The sequence below is a fragment of the Erinaceus europaeus genome, chromosome 14 (genome assembly GCF_950295315.1).
Source record: "Erinaceus europaeus chromosome 14, mEriEur2.1, whole genome shotgun sequence".
Classification (NCBI taxonomy): domain Eukaryota; kingdom Metazoa; phylum Chordata; class Mammalia; order Eulipotyphla; family Erinaceidae; genus Erinaceus; species Erinaceus europaeus.
In genome coordinates, this window is record NC_080175.1 from 80,126,173 (window position 1) to 80,141,081 (window position 14,909).

General features: G+C 49.7%; 1 protein-coding gene across 2 annotated transcripts in view; it reads left to right on the plus strand.

Moving 5' to 3' along the window:
* VPS8 (VPS8 subunit of CORVET complex) overlaps window positions 1-7,031 on the plus strand; it is a 208,117-nt gene extending 201,086 nt beyond the window's left edge. For both annotated transcript variants that reach the window (XM_060172095.1, XM_060172094.1), the window contains 2 exons: window positions 1,078-1,158; window positions 4,682-7,031. In XM_060172095.1, coding sequence (XP_060028078.1) covers window positions 1,078-1,158; window positions 4,682-4,831 — 231 coding nt within the window. In that variant the 3' untranslated portion in view covers window positions 4,832-7,031. The remainder of the gene's footprint in view (window positions 1-1,077; window positions 1,159-4,681) is intronic.
* The last annotated feature ends 7,878 nt before the right edge of the window (window positions 7,032-14,909 follow it).

A 14,909-nucleotide genomic window follows, 5' to 3' on the forward strand; every position in this document is an offset into this window, starting at 1 on the left:
GTTTGTTTTGTTTTTTTTCTTAAACTAGCCCAAGGAAAAGAACTATTTTTTATAAAAACCATAACTATATGGAGAGAACTTTTCTGGCATTTGTTGCTTTGTCATTTGCTAACTTGGCCTTTACATCCCCTTAAAAAAAAATAAATAACTTTCCTTCTCCCTCCCCACCAAGTGCTGTCTAGAACATTCCATCATTCTTTGGCTGTATCTCTCTCTCTCTCTCTCTCTCTAAGCAAATAAAAGAGAATGGCAAAGACACCACAGTGTCAACACTGGCTTCCCCAAGTCCTATAAGGGCTGGACTCCACCATGACCTGGTGCACCTGGCAGAGTGGGTGCTTTGCCAAGGAGCTGCTGGTCCTGGGTGCTAACTGGCGTGAGTGGTTTCTTTGCTCAGCTCCTTCCCTGCATTTCCACTGTTACCCTGCTCTTGGACTTCGTCTCCTTCCTGGACACCGGCACTTGTGTCTGTCACAGTTCCAGTAGTATGCATGTACAGTTGTGCTATTGCAGGGCTGATTTTTTTCATTCTTATGGGGCATGGGAGAGACTATATACCGAGTGCTATGGCTTTCCCAACACCCTGGTACTCCCATTGGGTGGCAGGCCTTGAGCCTGGTCACATGCACAGGCAAAGTATGCACCTTACCTGGTGAGCTCTCTCTCTCCAGCCCCACCCCCATTATTACTAGTCTTATACATAAACATAAAAATATAATATAGTGAGGCACTGGACAAGTTAAAGACAGTTCTAATATGTGTCTCATCTGATTTAATTTTCAGTAACCTCAAAAGGGAAGCATTACCTTCTCTGACAGCTGAGGTTCATGCCTCTGGCAGATTCAGAGACCACAGTGGGGAAGGCATCCCCAGAGGGCATCTGGGGGCTGACAACAGGGATCCCATACTTAGCAGTGTTCAGGAAAGCAAAGATCTTCCTTGTACCAACGATTTTCCTGAGAGCAACGAAGGCAGCTCCACGTCCTGTTTTCACCACTAGCCGAGTGCAGAAGCTGATCACAGCTGTTACTAACCTTGCCTTTCCTCTGTACATCTGTTTTCCCCCTAATTTCTCAGGCAACGTCCGAACCTGTTCTGGATCCACAGCAAATCCAAGCATTCGATCAGCTGTGCCATCTCTACCGAGGAAGTTCCAGGGTAATGTCTGCGTGCTTGCTTACATCTGCATTTCACTAGTTATAACCACTGTTATAGAAACTCAAAAGAGTCCTCATTCTGGCCTCCCCCTTAGCCTCGGAGACACCCTGGCAGCTCTGTGGTAGTCATGTGGAACCCTGTCCTGAGGGAGTACTGAGAATTTGGCAAAGCAAGTGGACAACTGTCTGTCCCTTACCTGGCAAGGGCTGAGAACCCAGAAGGACATCTATGTCTGCACCACCTCCAGCAAGCACACACGAGCCCCATCTCCTTGTCTGGAGGCCTCTGTTTCTATAGATGCCTTACACCTACCCTATACCCTGGGCCACGCTGGATATCACCTTAGGTTGGGTTTATTTTGGCCAGAATAGACAAATGCTAAATTCTGGTGGCTCAGTCAAGATAGAAGTACCACCAGGGAGTCGGGTGGTAGCGCAGCGGGTTAAGCACAGGTGGCGCAAAGTGCAAGGACCAGCATAAGGATCCCGGTTCGAGCCTCCGGCTCCTCATTTGCAGGGGAGTCGCTTCACAAGAGGTGAGGCAGGTCTGCAGGTGTCTCTTTCTCTCCCCCTCTCTGTCTTCCCCTCCTCCCTCCATTTCTCTGTCCTATCCAACAATGACGACATCAGGAACAGCAACAATAACTACAACAATAAAACAACAAGGGCAATGAAAGGGAATAAATAAATAAAATTAAAAAAAAAAAGTTCCAAGGCCAAAAGCTCAGGGAACCTTCCACGAACCTCCTGCTAGATTTCTTCCTCCATACATGGCTTCTCCTCACGTGACACCACCTGCGGCCCTTGCCTCTGCGTTGGATAAAGCCCTCCATTTAAGGACAGTGAACAGTGCACACACTTGGACTCACCTCACCGTCCAGAACTTAGACTCGTGACCAACCCTCACTGCAGCAGAGACTAGGGTTGCTGGTCTTCATTCCAGAAAGGCATGGGCTAAACTATGGGAATCCTGTAATGGCCGGAGAAAGCAACTCAGAGGTCTGCTGCCAGTTACAGCTCAGAGCAGACGGGGAGGCCCTATGGGCCCTGGAGGGGTGGGCCCAGCATTCACCAGCATCTGCCTGGTGCAAGCCTCCCACAGCAGGGACTGAGCTGCTCACCAGCGCACCCTGCCCAGTCCCTCTTCTCTGCACTCCTTTGTGTCCCTTCTTCCCCTCCCAGGGCATTGTGAGACCCATTCCTCTCTGTGCCGCTTCCAGGGCACTCTCTCCACTCACACATCATGCTGCCTCTTGCTCAGAAACTCTCCTGGATCGCCCCTCACCCAAAGGCAGAGTCCACCCCCTCAGTGCCTCATAAAACACCCCAACCCCAACCCTGCTAGGTGTCTTCCCTGGGCCAACCATGAGCTTACAGACTGCTCTGTACTCTGCTTCTGGGCTCCTCTCCACCCTCCCCTACTGCCCCCCCCCCCAGTCCCAGGAAACATCTGCTGGGTTGTTCATCTGCCCAGAGGAACCATGGTGTGTCCCCTCTCTGAGCTGGTCTAGGCTGTGCTCTTGACTGCAAGAGACACCTGAATGTGGTTCATCCCTTCCCTGCCTCAGCCCTGCCCTGGCCCAGGACTTGGGTTTCAGCCCAGCCCTTCCAAAGAAGGCTGCTTCAAACCACTAAGCCGTTGTGGAACTTCCAGATCACTGTGGCAGAAGCAGAACACAAAAGAGACCTTTCTTTGGAAGGCGGCAGGATGTTTTTGTTGGGTTGGTGAAATCACTCACTTGAACAGTGTGCTGCTGCTTTGCCGAGTGTGCGGCCCAGGTCCCAGCTCAGCCTCCACATTGCTTCAGTGCTATGGTCCCGGTCTCTCTCTCTCTCTCTCTCTCTCTCTCTCTCTACCTCTATTTCTATTTAAACAAAACTTTTTGTGAGCTTCCTGCCTTACAATGTCTGAATGCGAAGGAACTTTGAGTTTATGCGGCATCTGGCCTCTGTTCTATTCCCAGCACTGCACACTGTGGTCCTTGCACAGAACTTCACACTGATGGGCAGCTGAGTGTCACAGCTGACAGGAAGTGGCGTCCCTCTGGGCGTTTCTGTGGCTGCTTGGCCTCAGTGGAAGCCCCAGAAGCTAACTTGAGCAGGTTGAGTGTCTTTGGTAGCAGTAGGTACTGGCCTGAAACACGGAAACCTCCCCCCCAAGACCTGGGTAGATGGTCTTAGATGAATCAGCATTTTAAACTGGGGTCCTTTAGGTGTCTCCTCACTTACTACAGCCACTGGAAGTTAGATTTTCATTTGAAGTGACCGATGGAGACGTGATTTGTAGCATTATTACCCAAATGAGAAGAGAACCCTTTGCCAAACCTTAAACAGTAGAGTGGCTGAAGCCTCAGTGGGCACAGGTGACAGACTAGGTGTCTTGGGGACAGCCACTGAGGGAGTCCACATGCCACGTGTCCTGAGTCTTGAGTCCTTTGTTCCTGTTCATTGCTGGGTGACTAAGACACGTTACTTAACTCCTTGGGGCTCCAGGTGTCTTTCCCAGAGGGCGTGCGGAGGAGCAGCGCTGAACAGCACAGAAAGGAGGGGCCAAGCAGTGGCATACTTGATGGAACACACATGGGTTCAAGTTCCCACACCTGCAGGGAGTGGGGGCAGCTTCAGGAGTGGTGAAGTAGGTCTGCAGGTGCCTGTCTTTATCCCTATCTCCCCTTTCCTCTTAATTTCTATCCAAAAAGAAAAGGCTGCTGGAGCAATAGGTTCATGCAGGAGAGCCAAACCCTGCCGATAACCTTGGTGGCGATTTAAAAACAACATAAAGGCCCTGACCTGGTGCCTGGTGCCTCTGGGGCACTGATGGCAATCACCAGGCATGGCAGGGCCTGAGCACTGCCTGCCCTGACACTGCCCTGCAGTGTTTGGAAGCTTGCTCCTCGTGGCTGCCCCTCTCCAGGTGGGATCCCTTTCTTCTTTAACCATCCAGGATATCTGGAGGGCATGGCCTGTTTTGCAGAAGAGATCAAGGGGGCCCCTCTCCGAGTGGCTGAGCCTGGATTCCTCCTGCCAATGCTTCCTGAACTGGGCTGCTTGCAGTCTGAGGTGGGGGCAGGCAGTGGGGAGCAGGAAGGCATCAGAGAGAGAAGGGAGAGTGTAGGTTGCCCTTAGAGCCCTTCTGTTTGAGGCTACCGAGGAGAGAGGTCAGAGCCTGAGAGGGTGACTCAATGCCATTTCTTCCCAGACCCCAGAGAGAGGCCGAATCTGGGCTCAGCTGAGCCTGGGAAGAGCTCCAGCGCAGGGCCAATCCACAGGGAGGGAAGGAAGTGGGCAGGTTCTCATGGCAAGAGAGACTTAATCCTGGACTTAACAGCCAGTCCCATCGTAGGAGGAGGAGGAATCCAAGCTGAGAGGTGACTCGGACTTGTCCAAACTCATCATGAGCTGCTGCCCAGGGTTTATATTCTCCCCGCAGGGAATTCAGGACCCTCTGCTTCCTCCTCTCCCTCCCATAGCTGCTCCCAGACTCAGCCTTCAAGCCGGGGCTGATGTGTGTTTCCTTCTTGCAGCTGGCTCTCCTCACAGAACTCTCCCAGAATCGCAGCAGCGAGAGCTACAGGCCATTCAGCGGCTCCCAGAGTGGCCCTGCTTTCAACAGCATCTTCCAGAACGAGAACTTCCAGCTCCAGCTCGTCCCTCCGCCTGTGACTGAAGACTGAGGCCTCGCTCGGGCCTGGGTCCAGAGACCAGAGCCAAGGCAGCCAGGTGCAGCTCACCGCTTCCCACACTGCACAGAGGTTCCTGGGCTTCCTCCACACCGCCATCCCCCAAGAGCCGTCTTGTGTCCTGTGCTGAGGCCGCAGCATCGCCTCACCAGATGGGCTGGCTTTGTTTGCTTCTCAGGCAGAGGAATATCGCACGTGCCTCCACCTAATTTCTGAGGAAATCTACTTTGCCAGTCAAGGTGGTTTCCTGTTTTTCCCGAAAGCCAGGGAATATAGAGGGTGCACCCCTGTGACTATGGGGACAGGGAGCATGTGGCCAGACAGCAAGATGAGGACGGTCTGCACTGGAGGCAACGTGGCACCTGCGAGAAGGGACTCTCCCTCCCACGTCTTTCTGCCAGAACCCATCTGAGTGTAAGACTTGCCCTTCCTGGTAATAAATGCCCTTGCACCAGCTCTGCAGGCTTCTGGCTGCTCTGTCCGCCAAGCCACGCAGAACATCCAGAGCCCCTGTGGCCACACTGGCTTGACTAGCTCGGGATCAAGGGCCTGAATGCAGACATTCAGCTGAGCAGCACGTTGACAGGTGTACAGCACTCGGGCAGCAACGGGCAGGAGGCGTCTGCCTCAAGAGGCCCCATCCACACAGGGATGGTCAGGAGGCCGGGCACGGCTGGCCTAGAGCCCCCAGGAGACGGCTGTAAATACACTGACGGTGCCAGAGCATAGCTCCGTCTTCTGCTACGGACTCCCTATTACCCTGAGCAAGTTGCTTACCTAAGTCTTCATTTCGTCATGAAACAGCTGGTGTTTTTAGATTTAGCACTGGGCGGGCACCTGGCAAAGGCCCAGAAACATTAGCTCGTGGGCCAGCAAAATAGCTCACTTGTAAGAATTTTGCCATCCACAGGGGTTCAAGCCCAGCCCCCACCATGGGGAAGGAAGCTGTGGTGTCTGTCTCTCTCTTTGTTTCTATCTGAAACAAGTCATCCTCGAGTGGGGAAGCTCTGGCAACAATAAAATAAATTAAAAACTTAGCTGTCCCCAACACCCAGCTGCATGGATGGCTGTCACCTGTGGGGAAGGTTGGAGGGGTCACTCTGGGGGACATGGCTGAGCACTAGGTGGTCGGTCACCAGTTGGGTCCCCATTGAAGCATTATGAGCACCTCAGCCCTGGTTAACAGATGAGAAAGCTGGGACTCAGCATAGTGAATAATCTGTCACAGGCAACAAACCCAAGAAGTGACAGAGGCAGTGACCTGAACTCAGAGCTGACTCCAGAGTGATGCTCTCACCTCCCCAGGTTAAGCGGCAGGTGGTTTCGTGGTAAACCTACAGTTCAGACCCAAGGAGTTGGCTGTCTCAAAGCCACACTCTGCTCAGCCTCCTTCATTTGAGTCTAAGGAGCCATGGCAGCTTAGCGCCCACACCCTAGATCACTAGCTGACTCTGCTTGAGCCCGTTCCTGTCCTCTGTCTTGTCACTTGAGTCACAGCACCATCTCAACTACAGCAGCAACATAGTCAGACCTCCCTGGGTGGAACCTGAAGAGGTCATCTCACCCGCAAGTAGATGAGAGCCTGCCTTGGAGCGCTGGGCCCCAGGGGCGTGGGAGGCCTGTGCCGGGCCCCTGTCCTTGCCATCTGGAAGCTACTGGCCCTGGCCCTTCCTGGCACTTAGCACCTGCTCTGCTCTGCTGTAATTCCAGGTCCCACTTCAGAGCAGCTCCTTAAGGGGAAGACTGCTGGGCATTCTCTGCTCAGAGACAGCAGCTGTTCTGACAGGACCTGACAGAACCAAGGAGCTCGCTGAGGGGGGTGGGGCCACAGGCTGAGAGGCTGAGAGTAGGCAGCTCTGTGCACATGCCCACACCCCCAGTTGTGACAGGATCAGGGGGGAGGGCTCCAAAGGCCCTTTGGGACATCCAGAAGTTGTAATAGGTCTAGGAATGACTTAGGAAGGAAGTGAAGACAGAACCCTAGTAGTGAATAAAAACAGACATCAGCTACCACATGGCATCAACCATCTTTGCCAGAACAGCCCACATGCTTCTCTGGCATGTGCCTTTCATTTTCCTGATTAAAAATTTTAAGTATCTGAGGAAAAAAAACTCTATGAGGAATACTTTGGAAAAAGTGAGGGTGGGGGAGGAAAAGAAGCCTTTAAGAATGGAATAAAAATCACTAATAGTCTTCCAGTCTGTTCGGCTGCCATTTATCAGTCCCAGTTTGGGACGCCAGATGCCATTCCAGCTTCGCGGGCAGGAGACAGACGACCAGGGACTCATGGCTGAGCTGGGAAGCAGTATCTTGTTTATTAATCAGATACATTGCCTTTTATGCATCTCTTCACCGGAAGTGGCAAGTGAAAGGAAATGACTAGGAGAGGGGGCAGAGCAAAAAAACGCAAGAAGAACATAGAAAGCTTCCATCTAACCAGTGGGGATTAAACCAATACCCTGCAGGCAGGGCGGGAAAAACAGGTAAAACAGTGATTATGTAAATAGACCACATCATAAGTAATACAAGCAAACCTAATATGATGATCAAAACAGAAGGTCTTATAAGCAGAATTTAGAAGTATACCAACTTAGTCTAATACAAAGTAAGTTATACGTTATATACTCAATGGAGTACTACTCAGTAATTTAAAAAGATTATTGTGTCCTTTGGGACTAAATGGATGGAACTGGAGGTGATTAAGTTTTTTTATTGTTTTTATTTTTTTAATTTTTTTATTTATAAAAAGGAAACATTGACTAAACCATAGGATAAGAGGGGTACAACTCCACACAATTCCCACCACCAGAACTCGTATCCCATCCCCTCCCGTTAGCTTTTCTATTCTTTTTTTTTTAATTTCCTTTTTGTTGCCCTTGTTTCCATTGTTGTAGCTATTATTGTTGTTGATGTCATCGTTGTTGGATAGGACAGGGAGAAATGGAGAGAGGGGGGAGAGAAAGACAGACATCTGCAGACCTGCTTCACCGCCTGTGAAGCGACTCCCCTCCAGGTGGGGAGCCGGGGGCTCGAACCGGGATCCTTGAGCCGGTCCCTGAGCTTTGCGCCACGTGCGCTTAACCTGCTGCGCTACCACCCGACTCCCAGCTTTCTTATTCTTTAACCCACTGGGAGTATGGACCCAGGGTCATTGCGAGATGCAGAAGGTGGAAGGTCTGGCTTCTGTAATTGCTTCCTTGCTGAACATGCGCATTGACAGGTCGATCCGTACTCCCAGCCTGTCTCTCTCTTTCCCTAGTGGGGAAGGGATCTGGGGAAGCTGAGCTCCAGGACACATTGGTGGGGTTGTCTTTCCAGAAGAAAAAAAAAAAAACTAGTATAGCCACAGGCCCTTTGGAATATAACTAAAATATGCCTACTAGCTAGCTACAAAGTGGAGGACACCCCCCACACACACACTCTTCATCTGCACTATTCCAACCTTTAGGTCCATGATTGGTCAACAGTTTGTTTGCCTTTGTATGTTAACTCTCTTTTCAACCACCAGGTTCCAGATGCTATCATGGTGATTAAGTTTTGTGAACAAAGTAAGGAACTGAAGGCCAACTACCAGATGACTTCACTCCTGTATGGAGCATAGAGAATTGAATCACGTGAACTTGAAAATGAACAGTCAATTGATATCTTGGATCTTGGGAGGACTATGGTGGTAACAGTTGGAGGGGGGTGAGGGCACAAAACTTAGGTGGTGGGAGTGGTGTAAAGCTATACTCCTACTCCCTTATAATCCTGTAAGTCACTAATAATAATAATAATAATAAAGAAAGGCCCTTCAGAACAAAGTGGTGGAAAGAGCCCTGGACTGCTAGCCTGGAGCCCCAAGTTCTGGGCATAGCCCACCACTACACACACACATGCTCACATATGCACTAAGAAGACTGTTCACTGTTCTGCAAGATAGAGATAATAAAAGCAGTCTGGTCCATCTATATACAGCAAAGGCCCAAGTGGTGAGTGGGAAGAAGCTTCACAAGGACCGTGTTACCAACCTGAGCCTGTGGGGGAGAGGGGAGGCACCAGGGGCCTAATCAATGATGAATGCTTTCGTGAATAAATAACTCAGAGCTCTGGGAACCCTTTTAGAAACAGTATGTTTCCACTCTCAGCTCTGCCTGCTGACAATGATTTTCCAAAGGGGCACCTCCAGATGCCTGTGTTTTGCCTGGATGTATCCCCCCACCCCTGCCCTCAGTGTTGCCCTCCAGGCAGCCCAGGGTGAACTCCAGGCCCCGAGGACTCTGAGCCCCCAGAGGACGCCCCTCCTGGGCCCTTCGTGGCAGCTTTCTGCTCCCTGGCTCCCGAGGAAAATGGCACTTGGCTCAGCTTGTTGCCAAGCTTGGGTATTTTCCTGTCCCCTCACCTGAGGGCAGGGTTGTGCTCAGTCTGCTTGAGTCCTCCAGAGCACAGTGCTTCTAAACACTGGCAGGCTATCCCTAAAGTCGGTTTTCTTTAAACTTCGTTACAGGCTGAAATGCTTAGGAACACACCTGTATACCCAAAACAGAAATGGCCAGCAGGGCCCGGGGAATAGCATAGTGGTTTGTTTATATGTTCATGCCTGAGGCTCTGAGGTCCAAGGCTCAATCTGCAGCACCACCATTAGCCAGAGCTGAGCAGTGCTCTAGTAAATAAACATACGATTTAGGGGCCCTGGTTAAGTGAACACATAGTGCACAGGATCCAGGTTCGAGCCCCCGGCCCCCACCTGCAGGGGAATAACTTACAAGTGATGAAGCAGTGCTGCAGGTCTCTCCCTCTCTCTCCCTATCTCTGCCCCGCCCCTCTCAATTTCTCCCTGTCTCTATTCCAATGCATAAATAAAATATTTTAAAATATACATTTTATAAAAAAAAAAAAAAGTGTCTGGAGGGCCCCTGAGTTGTTTCTCACACGCCCCAGCTCGCATCTGCCCGGACTTGTAGCAGTGTGATTTTTGCCTGTTGTGGACTCCCTGCCGGTCAAGTACAGTATGTGCTCTCCTGGAAGTGGTTTCTTGTCCTCAAACTGTGCTCTTTACTCTTATTGCTGATTAGTACTCTGGTATATGAGTAGACTGTAGTTTCCTCAGCTAATCATTCTGGTTCTTCCCAGAACCGGCCTTCTTGTCCTTTGGTTAACGTGTGTGCATTGCTATGAGTAGAAACTTCATAATGATTTTTCAGGGTCTGAAGGGTAAATACACAACACCATCTGTAATCTATGCCTTCCTGAAAACTAAGGAAAATGGCCAGGGGCTGAGTGGTGGTACCCCTGGTTGAGCACGCACATCACTGTGCAAGAACCTGGGTTCAAGCCACAGGTTGAACCTAGTCCTCATCTGCAGAGGGTAAGCTTCAGAAGCTGTGACACAGTGCTATAGGTGTCTTCTGTATCTCCCCCTTCCCTCAACTTCTGTCTCTATCATATATATATATATTTTTTTTCTTGGAGGGGTTGGGCGGTAGCGCAGTGGGTTAAGCTCACGTGGCGCAAAGCGCAAGGACCTAAGTAAGGATCCCGGTTTGAGCCCCTACCTCCCCACCTGCAGGGGAGTCGCTTCACAGGCGGTGAAGCAGGTCTGCAGATGTCTATCTTTCTCTCCCTCTCTGTCTTCCTCTCCTCTCTCCTTCTCTCCTATCCAACAACGACGACCAATAACAACAACTACAACAATAAAACAACAAAGGCAACAAAAGGGGGGTAAGCAAAAAATATATACCACTAAGCATTATAGTCAGCTTGTAAATAATAATAAAATAGGGAGTCGGGTGGTAGTGCAACGGGTTAAGCACAGGTGGCGCAAAGCGGCGTAAAGCAGGTGTCTTTCCCCGTCTTCCCCTCCTCTCTCCATTTCTCTGTCCTATCCAACAACGATGACATCAGTGATAATGATGACTACAACAATAAAACCACAAGGGCAACAAAAGAATACATAAATATTAAAATAATAATAATAAATATATATTTAAAGATCAAAGGGGTAGGGAAGACAGAAGAGGCTGCAGACACACCCACTCCTGCACAGTCCCTCCGTGAGTGTGTCCTCTGAACACCCCCCAGCAGCTGCCTCTGACCCACCAGGAATCCTCCCCCTCCCCTTCCAGATCTGCTGTGAAACTGCTGAGGGAGCCAGGCCTCGATTTCATACCAAAGCCCTTCTTCACTACCAAGTGGAACCAATAGCCCCCATCCTCCCTGCCCTCTGCCCCCTCAGAACTTTGCCCTGCACCATCTCAACTTTGAGAATCTGCTGAGCCATCTCCCAACCCCCAGGAAACTCAAGGACCCCATGGTTCACCCACCCTGGCCCCTTCATAGTCACCCTCATCCCCACCTGGGCTAAAGCCCTGGTTAAGGCAGGGGGAAGATTTCACAGCTGGATAAACAGGGTTACATCACAGCCTCCCCCAAGAGTCACTAGCCCTGAGAACTTACTCTAAGCAAGGCCAGTGACAACTGAGCAGGTGCAATCAATACCTGAGGGAAGCAGGTGCCTTCACAGACTCCTCCCCCAACAGGGCTAGGAGGCAGACACAGTAGGTACCTACCAGCAGCACTAGAGAACCAGGGCCAGTTCCCCTGAGAGCACTCGCACCAGGCCCACAGCTAAGCATGAGGCCAGGGTCCACCTAGGTCTGGAGTCAGGTCCAGGTCCAGGCCAAGGCAGGCTGAGTACAGAGAGGACTCGGTAGAATACTACTGAGCTATTAAGAATGAAGGGTTCCCCTTCACCTCATCTTAGATAGAGCGTGAAAGAATCATGTGAAGTGAGAGGGATATAGGTTGATCTCACTCATGGATAGAAGTTGAGAAATAATAATAGGGGAAACACAAAGCGCAACTTGGACTGGGTTTAGTGTAGTGCACTCTGGAGGTGGGAGGCAGGGGGCTTTCAGGTCCTGGAGCACGATGGTGGGGGAGGCTCTAGGCTGGGGGTGAGAGTGTTTTGCAGAAAACAGAAGTTTTACACATGTATCAACAGTTGTATTTACTGTAAACCATTAATCTTCCAATAAAAAAAGTGAGGTCAGGCCTGAGCAGGAGGTGGGTCTCAGGGTGGGGCCTCAGTAAGTCGGGAAGCAGATCCGAGTGGAGCTGGGGTCAGTGAGTTTAGAGCTCCAGGCCTGCTACTCACCAGCTTGTATGACTTAACTGCCTTCATTATAAACTGATGGCATTTTTCTGCCATGCCTGCTGGTTCCTGAGTATGATGGTAAGTTGGTGCCTCGGAAAATGCTTAGGAGGTCCCCCAGACACCAAGGCACGTTGCTAATTTAAGTATTTATTTATTTACCAGAGCACTGCTCAGCTCTGGTTTATGGTGGTGTGGGGGACTGAACCTGGGACTTTTGAGCCTCAGGGATGAGAGTCTCTGCATAACCATTATGCTCCAGATCTCTTTCTTGGGTGTTTTGTTTTTGATGAGCCAGGGCCTTATACACACGTGAGTTCACTACTCCCAGGCCACTTTCCATTCTGACAGAGACACACAGATTCGGAGTAGGGGGAGCTACCAAGCACAAGAGCTTCCTGCAGTGCTATCATGCCTTCTCTGTGGTGCCAGCACTCACACCTGGGCTGTGCAATTTTCCCTACACAGGAAAGTTTCCAGCCCCCCAGCTATTACTTTTTAGTGCGTGACATGTCGGGTGTTCCAGAGGCTAAGATACCCCACCAGAGCCCAGGCTTTCTGCTTTCCGTCTCTAGACACATAGTTTTTGGCTAGAAAGCAAGATAGGAAGAAACACATTTCCCCTTGATCCACACCAGTGGCCCAAGAGCTTTCCAGCCACACCTGGAAACCTGAGGTGGGGTCACTCCACAGCGAAAGTGGGTGAATTCCTAGATGTACACGCCCAGTCTAGCTGTTGGCATCTTCCAGCTGGCATAGTAGTGGGAAGCCCTGCCTGGACTTGGAGCTCTGCACATCCACCCAAACTAGCCTCCACCCACACTCAGCCCTGGGACTTGCCATCTTCAAAATAACTTACTGTTTTGGTGGTGGGAATGCTATGAAACTATACCCCTACTACCTTAGCACCTTGTAAATCACTGAGAAAGTTTTAGTAGCTTACAGCACTAGTTTCTGACTGTAAAAGTAATAACTCAGCCTCAAGCCTGAGGCTCTGAGGTCCCAGGTTCAAAGCCAGAGCTGAGCAGTGCTCCAGTCTTTCTCCCCATCTTTCTTGCTGCATCTCCTTCATTAAAAAATAAGTAAATAAAAAATAAAGTCCAAAATAAAACTAGGGAAGTCTTTTTTAAGTAAATTAAAAAAACCATTAATCTTATGACATATTTACCTCACCTTGTATTTCCATCAAATTTCCTATCTGCCTGGCTCCTCAAAACCTCATCTGACCTCAGGCAGCCGGGAGGTGGTGGACCCCAGAGAAGTGCACATAATACTACCAAGTGGAAGGGCCCAGGTTGGAGCTCCGCTCCCCACTGGCAGGAGGTCCTCTTCACAATCGGTGAAGCAGGTCTGCAGGTGTCTTTCTCTTCTTCCATCTCCTCATTCTCTCTGAATTTCTTTCTGTCCCATCTAATGAACAAAAAAATCTTTCTCTTCTTCACACTATTTCCCCATCCTCTCTCAGTTTCTCTTTGTCCTATCTAATGAACAAAGGAAAAATGGCCACTAGGAGTGGTGGATTTATGGTGCCAGCACGGAGCCCCAGTAATAATCCTAGTGGCATTAAAAAAAAAAAATCCCATCTGCTCTCTAACTGCTCTTCTTGGAAACCTTCCATGGAAAACTTGGAAAGCAAAGTCCTGCCTTAGCCCTCATTCATCACAGAACTGGGTGAGACAGCAAGAGTTAAAAGCACTGTGATTGAAATATAATGAGCATGAGAGGCTAGATTAACATTTATTACAGAAAGTGTGTTTAGTCAGCATTTGTTAAGAGGCTACAATGAGATGCCTTCTAGGACTTGGCAATTCAATTCTTTTTTTTAAAAAAGAATTTATTTATTCATGAGAAAGATCGGAAGAAAGAACCAGACATCACTCTGGTACATGTGCTGCCAAGGAATGAACTCAGGACCTCATGGTTGAGAATCCAATGCTTTATCCACTGCGCCACCTCCTGGACCACATGGTCATTATTTTCTGTACAATAACACATTTGATAACTGTGAAGGCAGCGTTAGCCTAGAATGCTAGTCAAGTTCAGACTACACTGGTCTCGTCAAAGCATGAGGGTAGCTGCAGATAAATTGTGTGTGTGTGTGAGTGAGAGAGAGAGAGAGGGAGAGAGGAGGACTATGTAGACACAGAAGACATGAGAGGCAGGAAGCCTGTGGGTTTCTCCAATCTGTGTGGACAGCCGTCATATCAGGTAAGAAATGTGTAGGTGACAGGGACTCTCGGGGTTAGGACTCAATGTGCCGTCCTCCCAGGCTCTCAGCAGCTCCTGACTGTCTTTCAGCATAGCATGAGCAGGCGGGAAGTCTAGGCCAGAAGTGACTGGATTCACCTCACTTTGAAAAAGGTGACTGCCACTCATTTACAAATGGCAGCACATTGGGTAAAAATGTCCACTTTAGCTCTTTTTCTAATTTGTGAAATTTGAGTGCTACAATCTTCTTAAAAGGGTCACTGTGAAGGTGTAGATGTATAATGTTAGGCAAAGACTCTCATGCCTAAAGTTCTGAGGTCTCAGGTTCAATCCCCCACACCACTGCCATAAACCAGAGTTGAGCTGTGTTCCGGTGGGCTTGCTGTGAAGACTATTTGTAGAAAGCAGTGAGGTCGTTACTGAGCTGTGGTTATTAACAACATCAGCAATCATAGTATTGTCACTGGTAAGTGGTGAGTTTATTAAGCAGTCTCTCTAACCAGGCTATTTGCTAAGTCTGACATAGAAGGCATTCTCTCTGGATATGCTGAATAAAAAGCTGGAGGCCCTGGCGCTGCTACATTGGGGCTAGGACCCTGAATTTTGCTCAACAAGGGACTTGCACCCCCAAAGCTATGCAGGCCAGCAGCCCCCCTGTGTGTGAAATACTGCTGGTAGGGGCAGGGGTGTATGTGTAAATCTTATTTACATAAGCCTAAGGTAGCAAACAA